The sequence below is a fragment of the Rattus norvegicus genome, chromosome 14, assembly GCF_036323735.1.
Source record: "Rattus norvegicus strain BN/NHsdMcwi chromosome 14, GRCr8, whole genome shotgun sequence".
NCBI lineage: Eukaryota > Metazoa > Chordata > Mammalia > Rodentia > Muridae > Rattus > Rattus norvegicus.
The window spans coordinates 32,021,559-32,038,607 of record NC_086032.1 but is presented as its reverse complement, the minus strand read 5'-3'; the positions used below and the strand labels follow the sequence as shown (position 1 = coordinate 32,038,607).

Here is a 17,049-nt window from a genome sequence, read left to right as displayed (position 1 = left end):
GGCACATTCCAAACACTGGACTTGGAGAGGCACATGTGAGAGGGCTGACAGCCTCAAACGTTACCACACAGGTCACTGGATGCTGTGTCTCAGGCCCTTCTGCTCAGTCTCACAGTCTAGACAGAAGTGTCAGCGCTCGGCTTGGTCACTGAACTGCTGCCCAAGCAGAGCTCTTTGCTGTTTGTACCGTTTTTTCTCATATCATCGTCCACTAAAAGTCTAACTTGGGCCAGTGAACATCCTGTCCTCCGCTAGCTGCTTATGCTCAGCCTTTCATTTTCTGCCCCAAGTTAGACGTCCTTCCCCCAAAAAGCTCAGAGTTCAAAGTGTGTTGCTTGGACAGACAATTGTCCCAAAATAAAGTTAAGTCTTGAGCAAATCTGGGGCCACATTCAATTACACCAGGATTCATATGAGGAGTGTACTTATAAGTTGTGTACAAGGTCATTAAATAAAAGGGAGATAAATAGATACTGAAATTTGACTTGGGGGCTTTATAAAGTAAGAGTTTGCATAAACTAAGTGTTTTTTCTTTCTGTCCTACAGTAACCAAAACTGATGAAGTAAAAATCAGCATGGTAAAGCACTACCGAGTAGGGCTAGATGAAAAGTATGAAGTAACAAAAAGGTGGTCCCTGAATGATCTGCGGATGATTGACGGAAAGGAAGCAGATACGGTAAGTGTTAGCATCTTAGAAAGGCAGGGCAGGATCGATACACTGGAGATCATTACGTTCGATGTCCTACTTTATAGATCCTTGGCATGTACGAAGTGTGAAGATGACATTTTGTTGTTCTTAAGTGGTATGGATTAATTTCTTGGGGTGATCTATATTGGCTTTTATGATTTGCTTTTATGAGTTGGAATCGGAATTTTGTCTATTAAATTTAAAAAGCATCTCTCCTAAGTTGTTCTTGACAGGTTAAACGCCATCTACCAGTCAATCCTGCAACTTTCTCCAGCAGATGACATTTCTGGTGCCCCCTTTCTCAAACCCGGCTTTGGTTTCGTTTGCTTTACTGTTTGTTAAGTTTGAAGGATTCCTTCCTTCTGACAGCAAGTATACAGTCAGCAAGCTCCCTTTGACTTCCAGAAGGATTCCACTGAAAACCTACAGACTTAGCGTTGAACGTTGAACGGGGACAGAGTGGCTGTCCCCTTCTCCTCCCCTGTCACTTGGTCACAAGTGCTCGCACTTGTCTGTTGATTGAAAGCTCATTCGTCACTGCTGACCTCTGTATGTCTACAGAGCTTGCTCCCTTACTGTTAAGTCCTGTCACTCCCAGCTCTTACCCCAGTCCCAGATTTTCCATCGAATAAATCCTACCCACAATTGCCCATCCACATAACATATTCATAACGGGTGCAAATGCATGGTTGGTGGGCTACCTCATTCCCCTTTGGATAGGAAGCTCCTAAAATTCTGGGACCATGACCTCATTCTTTATCTTGGCCTTCTGCCTAATAAAGGACTCAGTAAATATCTGTGGTGCTGAGGTTGAATGAGTCAAAACTTAAAGTAATTTGTTATGTTTAAGAATAGCATACTCAGGGGTTGGGGATTTAGCTCAGCGGTAGAGCGCTTGCCTAGGAAGCGCAAGGCCCTGGGTTCAGTCCCCAGCTCCGAAAAAAAGAAAAAAAATGCTCAAGAAGAATAGCATACTCTTAGCGCATCCGCTGTTCTGAGCTATTGAGCGTCTTCATAGCTTGATGTTTTACCGTTGCTATGTTGTAATGCAGACTTAATACAGCCTTAAAGACTTGGTCAAGTCAATGACAAACTGGTAAAGCAGGTAGGGCCAAGCACTCACCTGTGAGGAATAGATGGTTATTGTTGCTACTGCTCTTAAATCTGTCATCAGCCATCACCCTACTAAAGAAGGGAGACAGAAGCCAAGCTAAGTATTGTATAATACACAACTGTATTTATATAATGTGTAATTTACCACATCATTAAGCTCCATGGATTAAATTCTATCACTGCTACTCTTTAATAGATGAAGAAGATAAGAGATTAGCTGACTTGCTGTAAGTTATACAACCTTTAAGTAGAAAGTCTAGTCTCATCCTCTTTAGATCAGTTGTTTAACCCACAGGACTTTGTATACTCATTCATTCTTCACTTATGTCTTGAGGATTTATAGACTATCAGGACCTACTAGGCTCTGAGGCTACAGTGAGTATGCAGACAGCCGTAATTTGATGCTGCTGTTAACTGATTGATTGCTCCAGTCAAGATGTCTGAACGTTGTCCTTTTTTAGACTATCATGTCCTGTTACTACCTCTGTGCTCACCTAGAAAGCCCACTTTTAAGTGTATTTGAAAAGATGTTTGACCAAAGAATTGGGATATGTCATTGTTTTGGGTCCTAACTATTCACACATCTTCTGAAAATATATTTTACCTAAATGTTGAGGACTTAGAAACTAAGTGTATTATGGCATGTCTACAAGTTAGATTAATTTACAGCCTATACAAAATGTTAAACCTTCTACTTTACGTGTAAGTATACACATGTGTATATGCACTGACATATGAAACAAACTCTAATGTGATTTCCTGAGTGATAGTGATTTTTTTTCATTATACTTTTCTGCATTTACCAGATGTTTGTATAGCATTGACTGTGGTGTTTATCTTATCCGTGTCATGTTTACCAATCTATGGTGTAGAAATTAGCCATTCTCGTTCATTTTTAGCCCATTTGTCTTTTGTCTTTTCCTTCTCCCATTCTCAAATACTACCTACGTCATAATTATTCCTGCCCAGCTTGGCCTGCACCAGGGGACATATAAATGAAGCCTGTCAACTTGGATCCCCTGGAATCTGTTAACTGTGTTCTATTTCTTCCCTACTTTTCTTGACCTTTAATTTCATTGCAAAGTTTTGGTTCCCCCCTTTTCACTGTGAAGATCCTGGTCTTTGATAGTGGAGCAGATACAGAAGGAAAGCTCACCATGTCTGCTTCTCACGTCACGTCACAAGGACCGGCAACACTGAATTGCCGGGAGACAGACTACAATACCCAAACAGTCGTTCTCTTAAAGATTTCTCTTCCTGGATGCTTGGGAAGAGCAAATGTGCCCCTCCTTCTCTTGGGTTTGGAGTCAGTACTCATTGTGATTTTATCAGCAGCAATGATAAAGTGGTCAAGCTAGTTGTCAACTTTAAAATAGGCAGGACTGACATTAAATTCAGTTTGTAAAGCATAGACAGAAGTAATCTGGGATTTGGAGAGTGACTGGTGTGAACAAGAAATGACTGGCACCCTAGCGCTGAGCTGTCTTCAGCTGACTGGGGTCTTCATTCTTGTTCTGGACTCTGCCAGGCACTACCTGGGTCACCTGAATGTCACCTCTTTGAAAACTATTATCCCAATTATACATAAAGGGTTACAACAAATCCACGAGTTCCTTTCTCAGCTCTAGAATTTTAGCAGAGAAAAAAATGGGAAGGAAGAGGGGAGAAGAGACTGTATTCTCTGCATATGCCTACTCAGCCTCAACTATTAGGCTAAAGGAAAATATTGGTCTTTTCTAAGTATTTCAAAGGCATGAAAGACTTTTTTCACAGGTTGAGATTCAAGTGTTGGGAGGGAGAACTACCTGACGGTGCAGTCAGTGTGATTCCCTTTGGTTGGGATTCTCTGTGACTGTCCAACTGTCAGAAGGACGGCTAGCAAACAGCTGTGAGGTGTGCCTTGCAGAGAGCTGCCTTGAAACCGAGGTCTCTCTATACATCGTGTATCTTTGCTTTGTTAACAGAGTCTTGCTATGTAGCTCAGGCTATCCTGGAACTATTCATGAGTATCGTACTGGCCTCAAAGTCACGGATAGCTTCCCCGCATCAGCTTCCCAGGTGCTAAGATGCACTGCTGTGTTCAATCCAAATATTAACTTTTTAAAAAGCATTGGTGTGTGTGTGTGTGTGTGTGTGTGTGTGTGTGTGTGTGTGTGTGTGTGTGTGTGTGTGTGCAGGAGGCTGCATGTGTACAAGTATGTGTGTAAGCACACTTGTCATGTACGTGAGGCCAGGAGCTATCCTTGGGTTCCAACTCTTTTTGTTTGGTTGGTGTGGTTTGGTTTGCTTTGGTTTTGGTTTTGGGTTTGTGTTTGGTTTTTGGTTTTTGGTTTTTGAAGACAGGGTTTCCCTATGTAGCCTTGGCTGACCTAGAATTCACAATGCACACCAAGCTGGCCTTGGACTCAGAGATTCGCCTGCTTCTGCCTCCCAAGTGCTGGATTACAGGTGTGCGTCACCACTGTCTGGCTGCTCTTCCTGGGACTTACCATTTTTGGCTACACCAGCCAGTATAGTCCCATCAGTCCCCAGCTACTGAGCCTTTGGAAGTCACCTATCTTGGTTTCCCTGCTTCTCTCCCCAGCACTGGGGCTGTAGGTGCATGTTACCATGCCTGGCCTTTTACACGAGTGTTGGGGATTTGAACTCATGTACTCATGCTTGTACAGTCAGCACTTACCCAACAAGACACTTCTCTAGCCTCTAGTGAGTACGACTTCGTTTTGTTGTTTGTTTGTTTGTTGCTTGTTTTTTGCTTGTTCTAAACATTGACTATATAAACTAAGGGAGTGTTTTAACATCAGGTTACAGAGGCTGAGCAGATCTTAGGAAGGGACCTTCCATTTATTAAGTCGTGCACTAGCAGCTTATGTAACTCACAAAAATGTCACAGTAAACCCTTTCTAAAATGATGGTCTAATGGGAGGGTCAGATCACATAAATAATTCCCTGGGGTTATAACAGGAACTTAAATGATCTGTGTTCTCCAGTGGTTTGGACCCTGTCAATTTCTTTGTTATTTAAGGAAATGCTTAACCCCATTCCTCCACTCACAGATGCACTTCCTGTCAGCCCAGCACACATCTGCCAAGAACTTAGTAGTTGCAATAGATAAACACTAGGAACACAGAAACAAAGAATTTAAACTTGTTGCCCTCCAGGCTAATTGGAACAGTAATGTATTTTGTAAATGGAAATGCATTTTGGACACTGCCACAAAGCATTTCTTATTCAAAGAGCGGGCTTGCCATTGTTTTAACACATAACCAAAAAAGATCACTAGAAACGGCATGAATTATGTCAGTTTGGGGCTTTTGTCCACGTCAGGCAAAGGATTTGCTGTCTCTCATTTTCCTGCCAAAGCTTATTCCACACTGTTAACCTCAGTAAACAGTAAAGCTATCGAGTTGGTAAGCAGTACAAATCAAAGGGTGAACCAGCTATCCTGTGTCCCCATTTGCCTGCAAAGTGGCATGAAGGACCCACTTCTTAATCCACACAGGGAGACACATATTAGGTCCTCCAGAAGGCTGCTGGTCTATCCTCACCTGTGCTCTAATATTTACTGGAAAAACTTGACAACTACTTCTACGACGATTTATTTGTACAACTGAAAAAGGCGTGCATGTTCCAAAGCCTTTGGTTCTGTTTACTTTTTCTTTTCCTTTTATTGAAAATAGATGTTTTTTCCCCGTATACTATATCCTGCTTACAGTTTCCCCTCCCTCTACTCCTCCCAGTTCCTCCTCCCCTCCCCTCTCATCCAGACTCACCCCCTTTCTGTCTCTCACTAGAAAACAAACAGGCTTCTGTGGGATAACAATAAAGTAAGACAAAAATGAGATAAGAATAAGATAAGATTAAAAACAAAGCTAACACATCAGAATTGGTCAAAATAAATAAGCAGAAGGAAAAAAGGACAAAGAGAAGGCACAAGAAAAAAGAGACTCACTCATTTCCACACTCATGAACCCCATGAAAATACTAAGAAGAAACACATAGATAATATATTATTATCACATTTATATAATTAATATACAATTATTACATTAATATAGTAACTTTTTTTAAAAAGTAGAAAGAGCCCTGACATGATATGATACAAGGAACCTTCAAAGACACCACTGAGTTTGGCATCTCCTGCTGGGCATTCAGCCCACCCTTAAGAGTGACGTCTTCCCCACTGAGGCTCCCTTGGGGGAAACCAAAGTTTCAATAGCACGATTAGCAGTCAGAGATTCTCCTTTCAACTCTGGTGCTGAGCCATGCATGCCGTTCAGTGTCTGTGACTTCATCATGCTGATCTAGAGTGCCTTGTTTTCTTAGTGTCTTCTATACTTTTGACTCTTAACACTCTTTACATCTCTGTTCCTTGGAGCTACCTGAACCCTGAGGGGAAGGATTTGACAAAGACACCCATTTAGTGCTGAGCAGAGTACTGATCTATGATTATAGCAGGATATCATCAGGAGTCACCTCCTTACTAAGTTTGGGTTTCTTGTTATGCATTTGGTTGGTTTGTTGGTTGGTTTGTTGGTTGGTTGGTTGGGTTGGGTTTTTGTTTGTTTGTTTGTTTTGTGTTGTACTTTTTGTGTGTTGTTTTGTTTTGAACAGTAATATTTAGTTTCACTGTAGGCTATCTAATCTCAGGTTCTTGGTCACATGACCAGTGTTAGGTATGGGTTCTATACTGTGGAGTTGGCCTTAAGTCAAACCAGATACTGGCTGGTGACTCCCACAGACTCTGTGCCGCCATTGCCCTAACCTCTCTTGCAGGCAGGACACCACTGTAGATCAAAGGGTTTGTGGCTGAGTTGGTGGTTACATTTCTCCTTTGGTAGAATACAGAGTATCTTCCTACAGCAAAGATACTAGGAAATAGGGGGAAAGGCTCTGTGTAGGCACTAGCTCAGCTTCTCCCTAGTCAATGAGTTGTGTAAGTGTTGTTTTCAGCAATGGGTCCTTGCCACCCGCTGTGGGGAGTAATCTATAGTTTTGTCAATAGCTTGAGTTGTTTGCGGATTCCCATGGGACCCCTTTGGCTAACAACTCAATTTGATGTAACTTAATCCAGTACCGGAAGCTTCATTTGGTGACAAGAAATGGCCAGTTGGGGGTACATCTTCCTGTTATTTGATGATTTAATTTATATCACCTTCATATATGTACATGTTTTAGGAAGCCTCTACTGTATGAGGTTACCATACTACCTCCCCCATGGTCCTCACTTTTAGCTGCCTCGCCCTGTAGGATCTCCTTTGATCCCCTCTTCCCTCCCTCTCTCCATTTGATCCTCCCATTCCCATCTCTGCCCCACCTCATCCATAACTACCCCTATTTCTTTTTCCTTGGGGATCTATCATATCCTCACCACCCCAGTCTCTTACTCTTTATCAAACTTCTGTGGTTCTATGGATTGTACTTTGGTTATCATTGACTTAAAAGCTAACATTCACATATGAGCGAATATATATCATAATTATCTTCAGGATCTGGGTTACCTCGTTCAAGGTGGGTTTTTTTTCTTGTTTCATCCATTTACCTGCAAACTTCATGACTTTTTTTAAATACTCCATTGTGTAAATGAATCACATTTTCTTTATCCTTCTGTTGAAAGACACCTGCATCATCTGCAGTCTCTGGCTGTTATGAGTAGAGTAGTGATGAACGTGGTAGAGCAAGGTCTCTGTGGCAGGACGAAGCATCATTTGGGCATACACCCGAGAGTGCTACTGCTGGATATTGGGATAGATCCATTCCCATCATCCTGAGCATCTGCCACACTGGTTTCCACACAGCGTGCACATGTTTGCTTTCCCACCAGTAATGAATGAGTGTTCCCCTTGCTCCACATGCTTGCCATCATGTGCTGGCACTTGTGTTAGTGACCTTAGCCACTATGACAGGTGCAAGATGAAATATCAAGGGAGTTTTGATTGCATTTCCCTGATCACTAAGGATATTGGACCTTTCTTCAAGTGTTTGTTGGCCATTTGAATTTTCACTTTTGAGAATTCTCTGATTAGATCTGTACCCGTTTTTAATTGTTTTGGGCTGTTTTTCAATATCTAGTATTTTTAAGTCTTTATATATTTTGGATATTAGCCCTCTGTTGATACATAGTTGGTAAAAATCTTTTCCCATTCTGTAGGCTGCCACTTTATCCAAATGACAGTGTCCTTTGCAGACACATCTCCATTTTATGAGGTCTGACTCATTAATTGTTGATCTTGGTGCCTGTACTAACAATGTTTTGTTCAGAAAGGCATCTCCAGTGCCAGTGAGTTTAAGGCTATTCCCTACTTTCTCTTCTAGCAGGTTCAGTGTATCTGGTTTTAAGGTAGGTCTTTAATTTATTTGTGTTTAAATTATTTGTAAGGTGATAAGCATGAAGAGTTCTATATGAATTCTTCTACATGCAGACATCCAGTTTGACCAGCATGGTTTCTTGAAAGTGTTGTCTTTTTTTTTTTTTCTGGTATGTATTTCTGGCTTCTTTTATTTTAAAAAAAAAAGTGTGTTAATTAATGTCTGGGTCTTTAATTCAAATCCATTGATCAATGTGCCTGTTTTTATGCCAATACCATGCTGTTATTATTACTGTAGCTCTGTAGTACAATTTGAGGTCAAGGATAGTGGTACCTCCAGTCTCTCTCTCTCTCTCTCTCTCTCTCTCTCTCTCTCTCTCTCTCTGTGTGTGTGTGTGTGTGTGTGTGTGTGTGTGTGTGTGTGTGTGTGTACGAGTGTACATGTGTTTCCATATAAAGCTGAAGATTGTCTTTTCAAGATCTGTGAAGAATTGTGTTGAAAATTTTGATGGGGATCGCATTGGATCTGTAAATCACGCTTGGTGGGATGGCTATTTTTACAATATTAATCTTACTGATTCTCGAGCACGGAAGATCTCCTCATCTCGTGCTGTGTTCTTTCATTTCTTCCTTTAGTGCCTTAAAAGTTTTCCCTTGCTGGGTTAGAGTTACCTCGACATTTTGTATTATTTAAGAGTTTGTAAAAGGTGTTGCTTCTCTACTCTCACTCTCAGTCAGCTTGCTGTTTTTCTCTAGGGAAGACTGTAATTCTGGGTGCTGAAATCTGGAATTGTCTTTGTCAGGTGTGTGCTTTGTTCTTTGGTTTCTGTTGCCCTCTCTGATGCTCAGGAGAGGTTGGTGGCAGTGTGCTGCCTGGTAGAAAATTCTTCTGGGATCCTAATAGGTGTGGCCATTAAGGTTTCTGATTAAAATATGTTCCTAGGGATTGGAGTTGACACTTAGGAAAGGGATGGATTAGGGATGGTTGATGGGGGTCCACAAGAGGGAGGAAAGCAAGGTGCTCTGTAGGAGACAGGGAGGTCCTTGTGCTCACCACAGTTAAAGCTCCAGGGAAACTAGGAATGTTAAACGCTCACAGGTATCTCTTCAAAGGGAGATCTATACCTGTTTTCCTCCCAGACAGCTGGGAGTAGATGTAATTAATATCTGGGCGACTTTTGCACTATCTATGTGACTCAAGACCACACCAGATTCTCCCTTGGACAGGTTGCCTCCTATCTTGCATTTGTTTCCTCAGTCAATCCCTAGGGCTTATCTTTATGAAAAATGTCACTTGTACTTTACAAAACGTTCCAATGTAGTCATGTCTTAAGCTTTGCTGAACATGTGGGATTGAGTTAACTATAACCTGGAAACATTTTACCAAATTTTGCTGTGCTTAAATATGTCTAAAATAAACTAGTGGAGGTCAGACTCTCAATATTTGAACCAACACTGGCTACTGAGTCGTGTTCTACTGAACTGTCTTCTTGCCTTTGGGATAGTCATCAGCAGTGCTCCTCTGGGATCTATAGAGAGGCAGAAAGTGAGGAGAGGCCAGGACAGCTAGTTAGCTACAGAGCTGAGGATGAGACTGGGGGATTGGACAGAGGAGAAGAGGAGGAGTGAGGATCTGAAACTTCCCTAACTGCTTTGCTGGCCTATTTGCCTTTCTGGTAGGCTTGACTGGTGGGTTCCCATGGTGTGCCTCATCACGGGATGAGTGGAGAAGGAAGTTGAAAGAGAACATCTGCTTGATCCTCTGGAGATAGGGGTTGGGGAGCCACACAGATGGTCTTCTACAGAGATGGGGTTAGACTGGAGGGTTGGATTTGGAGAAGAGGAGGAAGTGGTGAAGATCTGCAGTCAGGCTACCTGCTTTTCTTGCCCAAGTGGCCTGCAGATTCCCAGGGAATGCCCACTGTAGTTGGGAGCTGGGATAAAGTAATGACTGGGCATATAGGGGTTGTGGGTGGAGTGGAAGATCTGTGTGATACATTGGAGATGGGAGGAGCCTAGAGCAGGTGGTCTGCTCCAGAGCTGGGGATAAGACTGGGGTCTGGATTCAGAAGACTGGAGGGAAAGATGAAGAGTTCCGGTTAGACTTCCTGCCTCTCTGGTTGGAGTAGTCTGTGGGTCCAGGAGTTCATCTGGAGCTGGGGGTTAGAGTAAGAGCAATGATTGCACTGTTGATTTTAAGAAGTAAGTCCATTTGGTGCCCCCAGCTTTGGAAATCCGGTTTGTAGACTTTAGAAATAAGTCTGATGGTGATACAGTTGACAGGCACACCGGCAGAATACGGGGATCCAGGTAATGTCCTTGACTAAAAAGTAAATCAGGTCCCTCTTTCTTTTCTAGGACAATCCATTTTTTGATCTACACTTCAAGAAAGTATACAGCTTGGAGGCCTACAGCTGTGCCTCCAAGTACTCCTTTGCTCGCACAGTGAGCAGGCTGAACCACGTGTACCTTAAGAAGGACTTACACATCGTGAACTTCGATTCTACCTACATTAACGATGACTCCATTTGGTCCTCCAACAACAAAGACTGCCTGGTCCTCATGAGAATATGCTTTTATGCTTTCAATCTTGTGTGCTTGTCCTTGTGTCCCCTGCCACTTTGAAGATGTAACCCAAAGTCCTTCATCAGTGTCTGAAGAAAATGCCTCCCCGACTGAATACTGATAGTCAAATGTTTGTTTTGCCTCTTCACTGAAGGGTATTACTTACACTGAAATAAGACAAGGCTTTGAGAATTGAAATAAAATGTGTTTTAGTGCAGTCCTTCAACAGTTGAGACTCTTGGTCCACTGTGTTCTTTAGTAACTTTGGAAGGTGGTGTTTGGTTTGAGCTAAATTAGAGTCAAGAAAAACCTTAAAAGATATCCTAGGTTCATAAATAAGAAAATGTCATCTTTTCAAGATATCAGTTCTGTTCAAAAATGTTTTTCAGATCCAAGATAATTCCTCTAGAAACTTTAATAGTCTGTGTTGTAAAAATGGAAAAGTCCTATTTTCAAAATTCATTCAGAACTGCAAGCAGATCAAAATATGAAAAGAAGCAAACAAAAAACTTAAAAGTAAGTATGAAGTTGGAAGACTAGAACTTCCTGCTTTTGAAACTCACTCCAAAACTATTAGAGATAAAACAGCATGGTATTAGCAGAAGTACAGTCCCAGAGCACAAAGCTATCGAGTTCGTCCAAGGGAGAAGGAATAATCTCTTCAACTGATAAGGCTGTGGTAACTGGACACCCACACAAAAGAACTGAGCTGGATAAGTACCTCACACCAGGTCAAAAATATAATGAACCAATAACCTACAATAGTAACTAAAGCCATAAATTATTAGAATGAAATATAAGGATAAACCTTAAGGACTTTGGGATTGACAATGGATTCTTACAGTCCTAAAAATCTATAAACAAAAAAGAAGGGAAAATTAACTAAACCAAATTTCATAAAAAGAAAAGATATCTTTGCACCAAAGAGTGTTACCAAGAAATTGAAAACAACAAAAGCAAACAGACCTTCAAATCATCTGTCTGAAAAACTTAATACCCTCCCACACAGAGAGAACTCAGTGGCATAAAACAACCCCTTTAAAAAGTGGGCAAAGGATGTTGACAGCTATTTCTACAAATACACACATAACCAAAGAGCATGAGGAAGATGGTTAGCACCACTAGTTCACTGGGGAATGTCAATCAAACCCCAAGTGTCAAGTCAGTTCTGCTTTTGCATTTGCTGGGATGACTAAATCTTTAAGAAACCAATGTGGGAGGTAGGAGTTAATGAGGGTGTGGAGTGGCTGGAGAGCTGGAGCCTCTTCCATTGCTGTTGGGATGCAGATACTACTGCCCTGTAAGAAGTGGGTTTGACCGTACACTGGAGCAAGCTACTCCCAGTGTATGAGAACCAGCCCCAGGGAGTCATGGGAACAAAGAAACAATGCAGACATACCCAGGGTTGCAGAATACAACCTACTGGGGACCTACAAAGAGGAAAGATATCTTTGCAATGAAGATATTACTGTAGGTCTTGGTGGCCAGGGAACCATTCTGCTCCCTGCCATTTGGGTGAGGACAAAGTGAATTCGATTAAGCTGGAGTGTACCCTATTAAGTCACACTCAGTACTAAAGTGTCCCTTAAAGTACTTGTACTGATGGCCTCATCATTCTGGGTTCAGTCATAAAACACATCTTATTACTCTATGACTTGTTTATTTATACTTTCTGGGAAGCAAAGAGAGAACTGAACAGCGCTATTCAAGGACAGTTGTGAACAATTCAGGATGGCTCCTTCCATAGAGGCATTTCCTTTAGAGGCATTACCAAATGACTAAATGGTTAGCTCCTAGGTGCAGGCCCAAGCACATTCAAAACAGTGATTTGAATGGGCAGTTGTATTCCAATACAATATTGTAAGTTTCTTACCAACATGACATTATAAGTTGGCTTATAATTGTGTTTGCACCATTCTTTGTAATACGAAAAGAAGAAAATGCTGTGTGTCCATCAAAAGATGAATGAATTAACGAAATATGACAAATAATGGAGTATTATTCAGCATTTCAAGGAATAAAAGTTTTGATGGACGCTGCTGTGAGATGATGTCACAGGTGAGGCAGGTACAAGATAGAAGGAGGCCTGACATTGGACAAGAAGGAAGGCTGGGCAGAAGAAAAGTTTGAAGGAAAAGGAGGAAACTGGAAAGGAAAGGAGGAAGAGACAGGAGGGACAGAGAGAGGAGCCGAGGGACAACAATGGAGGCTGACGTTAAGATTCTGCTCTGTGTATTTACAGGTTGTTATTAATGTTCTTAAGGGATGGATGTATACAGGTTTTTGTATGTTTAGGTGGGCAATTATATCTTATCAATTGGGCCAAAGGTTATTGTGCTGTGTGTTCTTTCATGTGTAGATTTAAGTGTAATGGAGTGTGGGGCGGCTGGTCTGGGCCACCATGGAGTTTGGGATGTGTGTTTCTGGCATGGAAACCTGCCTTGGGAGCTAGATAGGTAGGTATTTTTTTATATATATATTTTTACAACATGCTGCAATGTGGCTAAGCTTTGAAAACATCGTGCTAAGTTAGATCACCCACAGAGGAAAGGGCAGCTGCCGCATGATTTGACGTTACAAAGTATTTGGAGTAGATGCATTCAGAGACGGACTGGAGGGAAAGCTAACAGACGTGAGGGGAAAGAATGGAGATGCTTCTTGTTTGTTATCCAGCTTCTGTGATGAAAAAAAAAAGTTTTAAAAATGGTTGAACAACTCAGCAAATGTGACTTCTCCCACCACCTTCTCCCGCCACCTTCTTGTACATTGGTTAAAGTGGCCAGTATAATGTTATAAATTGAGCGTGACTAAAATAAGTGGTGAACGAACAGTCTATACTGCACACTTTACATGGGTAGGTTATCGGTAAATGCGCTGGACAATAATAAAGATATAAAAGGAAAAGGGATAGCTTTGAGTCTGCTAGATGGAAAATATGTGAACTCTGTACAAATTAAGAGTGGGGAAATTTTTCCTGGATATTACTCAAAATCTGGAAACATGGTAAGTAATATTAACTATATAAAATAAAAAGCAATGTTACACACACGCACACATACACACACACACACACTGCAAATCCAAAACAAATTGCAACTTGTATAAAACATGTATCTATGTACTCCTAAAGTTGAAGAGTTTTTTTTTTTTAAAGACCAGAAACAAATTGGAAAATGTATGAGCAGACAGCTCACAGGAAATGAATTATAAATGGTACTGGGAAGCTTAAAAAGGTGCTCAAAGATGCTCAACCTTATCCAGGAGAGAAACTGACATTATATCTGTGGGGTGAGCTCACTTCTTGTCTTATAGGAAAAAGCCCAAAATATTGATAGTGTTTCACTGAGGTGGCAAATTAGTCCTTGTGTTTATTACTGCATAGAAAAGTTCACATTGGTTTTCATAGTGTGTGTGTGTGTGTGTGTGTGTGTGTGTGTGTGTGTGTGTGTGTAGTGTGGTGATCTTGAGCCCAAAAATGTATCGGAGCAACTACAAAATGACATGTATGCACATATGTCTTTAGAAAAATGTTTACATGAGCTCAAGTATACAACATTGGAAGATGAATAGAATAAACTATTACATATAAAATAAAACTGTGTGCAGGTGAAAATAGGGAAGGCTTCAGAACACACTGATTGGGGGTGGGGATGGGATAGATAATTAAAAGCAGAGAATCTTTTTTATTATTTAAAATTATTGGGGTTGGGGATTTAGCTCAGTGGTAGAGCGCTTGTCTAGAAAGCATAAGGCCCTGGATTCGGTCCCCAGCTCCAAAAAAAAAAGAAAAAAATTAAAATTATTGTTTATTTTAAAAATCTAAGTTTATTATTAAGACTTAAAATGTGGTTGTGAATCATTTGAAAAATAGTTACCATTTCAATTGCTTAAGTATTTTTATAATTTGTATGCTAATTCTTATTTATTTATTTATTTTACTTATTCACTTTACATCCCACTCACTGTCTCCCTCCTGGTCAACCTCTCCCACAATCCTTCCCCCTCCTCCATCCCCTTCTCCTCTAAGCTGGTAGGAACCCCTTGGGTACACCCCAGCCCAGAAGTAAGGAACTTACATGATTACTTAGGAATACATATGTGGGTTCTTCAGTTTGGCTCTAAGTTTTAAGGAGAAGTCAAGAATTAGAGAAGCCATTAATTATTAAGCCTGGCTCTTGGTTAGTTTTCTCGAATATGTAGTACGCATGGTGGATACGTGCATGGACTAAGTACACATGGTGGATATGTGCATGCACTAGTTACTGCACATAGCATGCTGGTTCCTGGGCTGTGTGCTGCAGGTTGTAAGGCAGAGTTCTGTTTCTGTGTATTATCTGGCCATTGTCAGGATACTAAGAAATATCCTAGTTAGGATGGTAGTTACAGCTATGTATATGGTTTTGGTCAAACCTAAAACCATACTCAGATTGTGGTGGTTGAATGAGAATCCCCTTTACGTGGAACTTTTGGAAAGATTAGGAGGTGTGGCCTTGTTAGAGGAGGTATGTCACTAGGGGCTACCTTTTTAGGTTTCAATCTCTCTCTCTCTCTCTCTCTCTCTCTCTCTCTCTCTCTCTCTCTCTCTCTCTCTTTCTGCCACTATCTTACAGATCAGGTGTAAACTCTTAGCTGCTGTTGTGGACAATCATGCCTGTTGTGGACAAACTCTTTGATATTAAACCCCAAATTAAATGCTTCCTTTTAAATTGCCTTGGTCATGGTGTCTCTTCAGAGCAGAGAACAGGAACTAAGACACACAATAACATTCCCTGGCTCTGTTCACTGATACTCTGAAGCAAACTGGTCAGTGGATACTGTTGAACATGCATCTTACCATGTGGGGTGGAGTGTGGGTCCCACTGCATACTGCCCTCTTGGAGAAGCTCATGACCACCTAGCTGGTGAGGATGTTTAGTCGCACCCGCTTTGCTTAATGATCAACAGATCTGGGAAATGCATGAAATTCACTCACATTAGTGAATTTATAATAATGTCTACAATTAAAATGCAGCAGCCTGGGGCTTCCTCTCCTTTGACTGTCTGTCTTTTATTCTCTCTCTTACCGTTGGTTCTTAATGACACTAATATTTGCCATATGATTTATCTACCATACCCCCTAACAAAGCCAAAGTGTTTACAATGTTAATTCCTATTCATATTTGTACATCTGGCTTGGGGCACTTCCTCTCCATCCTGTGCTCATCATTGTCACCCATGCCACGTTCCTCTCATCCAGCTGCTCCCAGGCACTCTCTCTCTTTATGAGAGACAGGGAAGTCACGTGATCCTCAACTTGGTTTTCTTTTCTGGCTCTGTCACGCCTACCTCACCCATTATTTGAGTTTTTTTTTCTTCCTGAAGATGTTCCCTTTCTCAGCCCTCTCATCAAAGGGAAGCACAACATATCCAGTCACGTTTCCTCTGTTCATCCATGTCTATCACAATGATGACAAATAGATTTTTTAGTATTATAAGATCCAAGGACTTACATGTGGCCAAAGACAAAAAGGAGAAGCCTATTTTTCAAGGACCTTTCAAATTCCTGTTCATGTCAGATCTACTAGCAACCCATCAGTAAAAACAAGCAAGTCAAGCCCAAAGTCATCCACCTACCGGGGGATGGAACCAAGACTGTGAGCAGACACCGTTGGGCAAAATCTGGGCCAATAGATTATCAATTGACACAATTACTTCCCAGATATTATAGAGCTGCATAAATAAATAGTTACTTACAACAATATTTATAAAATTCTCTATCCCAAAAATCCTATTGAAAGGAAATACCATACATGCAAACAGAGAGCAGGGAGCAGGAGAGGGAAGGAGACTGAAATGTGGCTGTGACTTGGAGTAAAGAAAATAGGGGAAGTTGTTTTTTTGGATACAGAGCTTCAGTTTGGATACAGTGTTTCAGTTTGGATACAGTGTTTCAGTTTGGATACAGTGTTTCAGTTTGGATACAGAGCTTCAGTTTGGATACAGTGTTTCAGTTTGGATATAGTGTTTCAGTTTGGATACAGTGCTTCAGTTTGGATACAGTGTTTCAGTTTGGATACAGTGTTTCAGTTTGGATACAGTGTTTCAGTTTGGATACAGAGTTTCAGTTTGGATACAGTGTTTCAGTTTGGATACAGTGTTTCAGTTTGGATACAGAGCTTCAGTTTGGATACAGTGTTTCAGTTTGGATACAGAGCTTCAGTTTGGATACAGTGTTTCAGTTTGGATACAGAGCTTCAGTTTGGATACAGTGTTTCAGTTTGGATATAGTGTTTCAGTTTGGATACAGTGCTTCAGTTTGGATACAGAGTTTCACTTTTGTGACATAAGGACCCTTCTGAAGTGGATAGTGATAACATCACACAATATTATACATG

At 41.1% G+C, this 17,049-nt stretch overlaps 1 protein-coding gene across 2 annotated transcripts in view; it reads left to right on the top strand.

Annotated features, from left to right (window-relative positions):
• Exoc1l (exocyst complex component 1 like) overlaps positions 1-10,906 on the top strand; it is a 34,712-nt gene extending 23,806 nt beyond the window's left edge. Inside the window, exons 2-3 of one of the 2 annotated variants that reach the window (NM_001399551.1) lie at positions 547-677; positions 10,469-10,906. In NM_001399551.1, coding sequence (NP_001386480.1) covers positions 547-677; positions 10,469-10,735 — 398 coding nt within the window. In that variant the 3' untranslated portion in view covers positions 10,736-10,906. The remainder of the gene's footprint in view (positions 1-546; positions 678-10,468) is intronic. The other variant, XM_063273631.1, reaches the window with a different exon arrangement.
• The last annotated feature ends 6,143 nt before the right edge of the window (positions 10,907-17,049 follow it).